This window comes from Atta colombica, unplaced genomic scaffold (assembly GCF_001594045.1).
Source record: "Atta colombica isolate Treedump-2 unplaced genomic scaffold, Acol1.0 scaffold29, whole genome shotgun sequence".
NCBI lineage: Eukaryota > Metazoa > Arthropoda > Insecta > Hymenoptera > Formicidae > Atta > Atta colombica.
The window spans coordinates 708,953-718,409 of record NW_017259392.1 but is presented as its reverse complement, the minus strand read 5'-3'; the positions used below and the strand labels follow the sequence as shown (position 1 = coordinate 718,409).

At 34.5% G+C, this 9,457-nt stretch overlaps 1 protein-coding gene across 1 annotated transcript; it reads left to right on the top strand.

Annotated features, from left to right (window-relative positions):
• Positions 1-271: 271 nt before the first annotated feature.
• On the top strand, positions 272-6,690 carry LOC108689976 (odorant receptor 46a-like). Its single transcript, XM_018197000.1, has 4 exons — positions 272-529; positions 4,539-5,059; positions 6,149-6,248; positions 6,604-6,690. Exons 1-4 carry the CDS (start codon positions 272-274, stop codon positions 6,688-6,690), a joined length of 966 nt encoding a protein of 321 aa, XP_018052489.1.
• Positions 6,691-9,457: the final 2,767 nt, after the last annotated feature.

The following is a 9,457-nucleotide window of genomic DNA, read 5'->3' as shown; positions in this document are numbered from 1 at the left end:
GCATTTTATTTACAAAAATTTATTGCTTTTAATTAATTTGTAAACTACATAATTTTATAATTTAAATGCAAGTGATTATTATCTATATTTTAATATCTATCAAATCTAATTAAATTAGTGATTAAATTACTTAATGAGTTTTACTAACCATGTTAAATTAAAATGAAGTGAGAAATTGTGTACTCATAAGAACTGTAAAAAAATCAGACAATCTTTATCTTCATAAAGTATTATCGAGTTTTTTATGACACTCGCTTCAGGTAGAAAAATAATGATAGAACGAGGAACGATCGCACCGAATTTTCACCTGAGGTTGAGTCTAACAATTGTCTACTTTCTGGGCACGTGGCCGCCAGTCACAGGCAAGTTCCGGTTACCGTATCTACTTTACACCATCTGTAGCTTCATTTTCATCCTGGGTATCTTGCTCTCCGCCGAAATAGCGAATGTTCTCACGAATTGGGGAGATATGTCAAAACTCACCGCAGTTGTGACCTTGCTAATGACGAATTGCACCCATGCTTCAAAGGTTACTGCAATTATCTTAAAATTATCTAGAATCCGATCGAAATTTTAGTTTCGGTTTCGATTTCGATCAGTTTCAGTAAAAAAATCAGGATTTTAATTTGATTTTGATTTCGGCCGAATTAAGATAAAAATGTCGGTGGGTAAACCAAAACTATACAAATTGCAACGCCCTGCTGAACGTTCAAAAAACAACTTTTCAATTTTAATTATTAACTCGTTAATTAAACTTAAGACAATTTAATACAAACTTTGATGTGATCCTAATAGTAACTGTGATTTGATTTATTTAAAAAGTTGAAGATGTAATATTACATTATTATGTTTCAATAAAATCTTGTTTTTTTATAAAGTACATACCATATTTGTCATAATTTCTGAAAATTATACGATCTCTGTAAAATTAATTAAAAAATGTCGACTTCGGCTGAAAAAATATAACTCTGTTAGCTTTCCTCTCTCTCTCTATCTCTTTTTTTTTAGTAAGATTTACCTAAGTTTTGATTTCGGTTTCGTTTTCGGTCAAAATTGAATGACAACCGAATATTCATTTTTGTTTGGTGGCTTGAGATCAAAATGTGATTTCGATTGGATTCTATAATTATCTTAATTTTAATTATAATTATTTAATTATAATTAATTATAATTAATTATCTACAATTATTGTCACAAGTGATATTGCTATGATATCGTTATGCCATAATTATAAAACTGTGATAAAAATTACCTGTGAGACTGCTATATAATAACTGCTATATAACATATATAGATAATAATATGTGATGCCATTGTGACCTTTTAATAATCTCATGACACACATATCACAATTTATTTGTGAACCTATTGTGATGTCATTGTGAAAATTTTTGTTATCCTTACTAAAAAACACAAAATTACATATCAAAATCATGTAACTAGGATAAGTAAATCAATGGATTGTTTCAAATCATTTTTTAAATTACGTGATTTTTGTAAATTTTGCTTAAAAAATGAATATCCTCTACCTTTTATTTTTTTCTACTCAAACTATAATAGAATTAAATTTCATTTGAATTGTAATAGAAATTGTCAGCATATTCAACAAAAAGAGAACAATAGATATTTCACTATATCTTTTGTAAGAACCATCTCAGAATCATTATCTAATGTTGCAAAAAGCGTGAACTTAAAACTAAAATTTACGATTCCGAATACGCTTAAAAATTACATTACAACCAGCATTGGAGACAACAGCACGATGTTATACAGAATTTCTTGCAATGATTATGACGCGTCGTACATTAGTCCAACCAAAAGGCAATTAAAAACGAGAATTGCGATTATAGAAAAGTTTATGTCTGATATTAATAAAAAGTCAGGTTCACTGTCGATCATATCATCGGATATTACTTAATCATAATTTCGATTGGAACAATATTAAGATTTTAGACAGTAAACCTTGCTATAATAAAAGAATGACTTCCGAGATGATTTTTATAAAAAGACAGAGAAACGGGTTAAATAAACAGAGTGACACTGAATCTCTGCTTGAAATATATTCTCCTATCATATAATCATTTTTTTCTTCCTAAAGATCTTATTATCCCTTTTCCTATTTCACTAAATTCTCCCTCTACAATGATGTTCTCTTTAGTTGGTTGCTGTGTGACGTGCTCGGGTTATTAGTTCAAATTTATATAGCAATAGTTGAAGGTCTTTGCGTGACAAGACATATCACAAAATAACGGAAGTTGAGTTCTAGAATTTGCTCGAACGAATCATTACACTTTTAAACTTTTTACTGATGTGATAATTGTTCAGAGTTTTGGTTTTAACAATGCTTCTTGCTTAAGAATAAAGATAATTTTAATTGTCTGTGAAACCATTTAAAGGTAATTATCATCACACAATTAAAAATTTTTTTTTAATTTACTGATATTAGACAATACATTGCTTCATGTGTAGCGTGAATTTTTACCGGATGTTCATTATGGACAGAACAATGAATACCACTCAAAATTAGATGAGTTTACAAAAAGTTCAAATCATTTGAAATGACTTCAGTTTCTTTTCTTCGCTATATGCACATTTATTCAATATAAGTTGCAGTCTCGACTGACGGCACAATTTTGTTGCTTTTCTGTGATCGCAATTCGACAGCCAATGATTTTACTCTGATACTCTAAGTCGGTGGCTCACTTAATTATCGCGAATTCTCTATTAATTTGAGTTGGGCACCAGGCACGAGTGAACGTGCCGCTTTTTGTGATTTCTCTAAATCTTGACTAATTATTCTCAATTTTTCTTTAATGCGACGAATGACAACGGACTGCTCAATCCCACATGCACAGCATGGTGGGTGATTCAGAGTAAATCGGAAGGCAAGAAAATAAATAAGAATTACTTCCTTTTAATAATAAAAGAATGAAAAATATATATTTAATATTGATAAAAAACACGATTCTATTCAAGTACGCAATTTACCATAGTGACAATAACTCGTCTCGGCAATATGTGCTCGTTGTAAGCGGAAGTTATCGAATCGCGTAGCACAAAGTAATATGAGAAACGTAAACAGACGATTATCGCAAGAGTTATCCTAAATACTTCAGTCGATCAAAGTTTACAGTAACAATCGCGACTTTCTGCCAGATGTCATACAATAATTTCTTTACTCAACACGAAGTGCAACTCAAACGGCGGTGTACAATGTAAGATGGTGAGTTAATATACACTAACGAGACGCGGCGACTTCGCTGTGGCGAGAGGGTAACAAGCTTTATGCGAATTGAAAAAAAAAATCTATGTGATTCTAGCGAACGGCAAGCGAAAAGCTTAATTCGCTCGCAGTAGCCCCCTGTGGACAGCAGCCTTTCGGCTCGAATTCGGCACGTGCTATTCGCTCGAGATCACATTGTCGAGGATCACATTGTCGAGGCGGCCTTACAGAATTTCTGCGCTTCTCACCGGCAATTCCTCTCTTTCAGTTCTTCCGTTAGCTCTCTCCATTAGCTCTCTTCTTATTCTGAGACTCGATAACGCTATTCGCATGGATGCTCGCTTGTCGTGAATCCTGCGTTTTCTAACAATCTATTCACGACTCGTGTTTATATAATAATATTGTTATCTTCACATAATATCCTGAATGGTTCATAGCTTTACATTATATTGTTTAATTTATTTTAAAAAAGTATTTTCAAGCTAATTTCATAAGAGTTAACTGTTTATGTACATTTTTCACATACAATAAGTTACAAGCAAGTTATTTATTAAAATATACTACAATTTCAGAAAACTTATTTATATCTTGGTAATTATTTATTGTACGAGGTATGAGGTTAATGAGATTCAATAAAAAATGATTTTGTAAGAAATTTAAAAATCTTTTGATTTGATAATAAATACTCTTTACGTAGCCGAGAAAATTCGAGATATTTACATGAAACTTTAAAAAAAAAGTTTTGTTAAAAAATAAAGAAAAATATTCTTTAAATCGTATCTCGGCAACTATTAGTCGTACAAGGATAAAAAATTATTTTGTAGAAAATTCAGTAATCTTCAATTTTTATTTGAAGTATTTTGTACGTAAAAGTGACCAGATCCGAGGTATTTACGAAAAAAAATATCGTGATGTGAAATATCGCTTTATTCTCGAGAGAAATGATCAAAAATACATTTTCCAAAAAATTCTATTCACGGAAAATATTAATCCATACTTTCACAAAAACGAAATTTGTAATTTTAGCTTTCTTTTTCATAATGATTTTTATTTAAATAAAATGAGTATTTTCTGAAATATTTAAAAAACTGGCATTTTTGATTAGTTGTTTGAAGTTGAAAAGTTTTTCAAGTTCATTGGCGGTCAGAACTTTTAATATAAATCATTTCGAACAAACTTCCTGCAAACAATATTTTTATGGCAATTTTGTTTCTAAAATATTTAATTTTTCTGGGCTAGACAGATACTTTAAATAGATTTAAATCTTGAAAAATATTGTATAAATCAAAAGTGAAAGAGAGATCGATATTTCTAGGTGGCCGTTCTTCTTCGTCGTCAGGCGCGAATCCAGACACTCCTGGACACAGCCGATAGTGCTGCATTTAGTCGCTATGACAAAGAATATGAAGATTTACTTATAAACTACACGTGGAAGGGCATCTTTCATCATGCGATTTATCAAAGCTTCGGCGGAATTGCGGTGTTTTGTTGGGGTTTTACTCCAATCGCTGATTTCGTCGCTGGTCGTTCACGCCAACTACCCATGGAGGGATGGTACCCTTATAATACGACAGCAACGCCAGCTTTCGAGATTACCGCGGCACATCAGGGTATCGCTATTATAATTGCTTGCTTTCATAACGTGGCGATGGATACACTGATGACGGGCTTGATCACGGTCGCTTGTTGTCAGTTGGCAATTCTAGAGCGCAACATTATCTCGATTGACAACAAGGCAAGCATTCGTGGGATGCAGAATGATAAGCCACTCGAAAGGAATACTTTAGCTTATCAACTACTCAAGCGATGCGCTATGCACAGCAATATGATATTTCAGTAAGTTAGATGCATAAAAGTAGGGCTTAAATAAAAAATCTCTATATTGCACGTTAAATTTATTACAAATAGTCTGAAATACAAAAAAAAAGAATCCTGTTCAAATAGATTTTTATTTTGTATGTACAGGATGTGTCATTAAAATCTGGACAAATTTCAATTTAAATTTTCCACTATATTGTGCCTCCGCCAGAGATTGTTGTTGGCGTTCGAGAAAGCCTGATGCTTCTAGTAAACAGTCATATTCTCAAAATGGCCGCGATGTTGAAACTACGTGCGGAGGTATATAATCGAAGAGTCGCGATCATTGAAGGCCTTCGCGCTCAGCAACGGAAATAATTCGGTTCTTTGGATACCCGAAATCAACCGTTTGACGTTGTGGGGAAATATATGGCTTTAGAATAGTCCAACGAAGGTTCCAGTATGCCAGGGAGGAAATCACTCGAAAGCACCGCGAGGACTCCCGCAGTCGTTGAAAGGGCTTAAGCGCTGATTTCGTATAACTCAGGGCAATCGTTGCGAAAATTAGCATCGATTGTTGATGTAAGCGAGCCAATAATGCGTCGAATAGCTGAGGAGAACCTTCGATACAAATCGTACATATTAAAGATAGATGTTCTCTGAGGCTGCCACGACAAGGTTGCTCGCCTCGGCTCCCATTCTACTCTCCCAACAGCTCAGATTTAAATACCTTGGACTATTACGTATGGAACATAGTTGAAAGGGTCACAAACAAGTCTCGGCATCCCAATATGACATTAAGAATCGCTATTGAGGCAGCATTCGTCAGCATGGACAACGCTACATTATAGCATGCGTACGAATGCTTCAGAGCGAGAATAGAGGCCGTCATTCAAGCTAATGGGGGATCGAATAATTATGCTCTACAGGAATCCCCCAAGTGTCACGTAAAAGAATTTTTTGTAATATTTAATTTTTCATTAAAAACATTTTGTTTAAAGAAATTGTTCAATTTGTCCGGATTTTGATCCTGTACATATATTTATACGTAAATACATTCATATATTATAAAAGAAAAGAAAAGAAATACATAATAAATACATTAACGTATTTTTGAGGCTTCCACAGGTACTTTCTATATAAAGATTATGTGTTTTGCGGATTTTCTCCGTATCCAGATTCATTCTTGAAATGCCAACATTGCGTGCAGTCCACTTCATCAGGACGAGTAATAGAGTCTGATACTGAGCTATTCCTCCGGACCGTTCTTTTTATATTCCGCTTGTTGGAATGATGGAGGAGGGGAAAGAAGAGAATTGTAGGTGGGAAGGAGAGGTAGGAGAAATTGGTCGGTTTTCAATAACCGGAAGAATGATTTTCCATATTTTATTGTAGCCTATCTCTATTTAGATTGTTAGAGCGTTTTTGTATCTCTATGACTTTTCTATATTTTCTTGGAAAGTACGATATAATATTGTAATCGTTTTATCAAACAATATTTGATGTCCTATTTCGATGTTGTATTCTGATAATGCTAACTGCATAACGTGTTTTAGCCTGACATCATGTTCTTTTATTCGTAGATTGACCATTCTCCCGGTTTCTCCAATGTATACTTGCAGGAACAAGGTATTTTGTATACTCCTGCGGAACTGAGTGGAGGTCTTTGATCTTTAGGATTTCTTAAGATTTGTCTCATCTTTTTGAAGATAGTTCGGATATTGTGTTTGTTTAATATCCTATCAATCCGATCTGTTGTTTCTTTGTTGAAGAAGACTTCATCCTGTTAATAGAGCACTATTTAACAACTACTACACTTACTACTCCTATAATAACCAATTAAGAACAAACTTCAGGAGCGAATGAGCTCTCCTATTTCTCTTGTAATCGCAACATCTTTAGGAAGCATTTTGAAAAAGAGGACCTCAGAACAAACACCCAAAAAATCAGAAGTTTGATTCCGTAAGTTTGATTACGTAAATAATATACCAGGTCTACAAGTATGAAATGACGATTTTTTTCCCAAAAAAAACAATTTGGAAGAATGATAAAAAGAGATTTATTCAAAGTATGCTCCATTGCTAGTTACATATTTTTTCCATCTTTCGGGCAATTTGTGAATACCACACCAGTAAAAATCTTCCCCTTTTGCCGCGAATCATTCATCGAGCCATTTTTTCACATCTTCGTATGAACCAAAGCGCTGCTCAGCAAGTGCGTGATCGATGCAAACAAGTGGTAATCAGAAAGAGCCAAGTCTGATGAGTAAGCCGCATGGGGTAGAACTTCCCAACTGAGTGCTTCCAACGTGTCTCAAACTGGTTTTGCCGTATGTGATGGAGCATTGTCATGGAGAAAAAAACCTTGTGTTGCCTCTTTTGATATTCTGGTCATTTTTTAAGCAGCGAACGGTTCAAATCAATCAATTGTTGTTGAGTGTATTAACCGTTTCGCCAGGCTTCAATAGCTCATAATAGACCACACCCTTCTGTCCCACCAAACACAGAGCATCGTCTTCCTGCCAAAGCGATTCGGTCTTGCGATGTAGATGGTGCGCCTGGGTCTACCCATGATTTTTTGCGCTTGGGATTCTAAAAAAAAATCCACTTTTCATTCCCAGTAACGATGCAAGAATGACTTTCTTCTTTATCGTTCGAGCAAAATTTCACATGTGTTTTTGCGCCTCTCCATCTGTCTCTCGTTCAATTCATGTGGCACCCATCTGCCGACTTTTTGAATCTTTCCCATCTCTCGTAGGTGATTGGAAACAGCTTGTTGATTAATGCTCAATTGCTCTGAGAGTTGTTTTTGTATTTGTGAATCGTCTTCATCCAGCAATGCTTGCAATTCCATGTCTTCGTATTTTTTGGGCGGTTTTCCGTGTTCCTTGTCTGCAACATCGAAATCTCCAATTTTGAAACATTGAAACCATCGTTCACACGTTTTTTGCGATAGAGCATGTTCACCATAAGCTTCTCCAAGTAGTCGATATGATTCCGCAATAGTTTTCTTTAAATGAAAACAAAAAATTAATGCTGTCTTCGAATGCTCCTTATTTGGTACAAATTTCGTCATATTAAAGACAGCAACACAATACTATGCAAACACTTTTCAATCAAATCACTTTGCGCGTTTGACACTTGTTGATGGTACAATAAAATGGCGTATAATGTTAAATCTTTGTACTTCACACTGCATTAGTGCGCCATCTGTTACTCAAATCGTCATTTCATACTTGTACACCTGGTATTTATGATACGTGGAAACACGGCAAAGCCGAACTCCGTAAATTTCTTATTTTCCTCAACAGTCAACATCCAAATATCCACTTCACTATAAATATAGAGAAAAACGGAAAACTCCCTTTCCTAGATGTTATTGTTTTTAAGAAAACTGACAGTACCTTAGGCTATCAAGTGTACAGAAAAACATACACAGATAGATATCTACATGCCGAATTGCACCATCCAGTACAAAAACAATCAACTATCAACTCACTTGTACATAGAGTTTTCACCATTTCTGAACAAAGAACATCTCTACAAACAGAATTACTTAAAACTAGCCTTACAAAAAAACGGACACAAAAAAGACATGATCAAAATCAATAAACATGCAAACAAAACAACGATCTCTGACACACAACCAGAAGATCGTATCCATTCTCTTACATGTCAAAAGAACAACAGATCGGATTGGCAGGATATTAAATACAATACTCGAACTATCTTCAAATCCAAAAAGATAGGACAAATCTTGAGAAATCCTAAAAAGTAAAGACCTCCATTCAGCTCCGCAAGAGTATATACAAAATATCTTCCTGCAGGCAAGTATACATTGAAAGGAGAAGGGAAAATGGTCAACCTACGGATAAAAGAATACCAACGTGATAGGACTAAAACATACCACGCAGTGATAGCATTATCAGAACATAACATCAAATCATCGAAACGGAACATCAAATATTGTTTGATAAAAAACGACCACAATAATCAATATTACATCATATTTTCTAAGAAAGTATAGACAAACCAGATACAAAAACGATCTAACAATCTAAATAGAGATAATGGCTACAACATAAAAAAAATATGAAAAACCATTCCCTCGTTTATTGAAGATCGACCAATCCCCCCCCCCCCCACCCTCCACCCCCACTCACAGTTTTCTTCTCCTTCCCCCCATCACTCCACAAGTAGCGTAATATAAAAGGAACGTCTTGGAGGAACAGCTCAGTGTCAGACTGTTCTTCGTCCTGGTGACATGAACTGCAAGATTCACGAAACGACATTCCGAGAATGGATCTGGATACGGAGAAAACTCGCGAAACACGTAATCTTTAAGTACGTTAACGTATTTTTATTTTAAAAATTCTTTTGCAACCATCAGTTATATATTTTTAATACATTTTGTAACGCACAATTCTTGACATGTTAT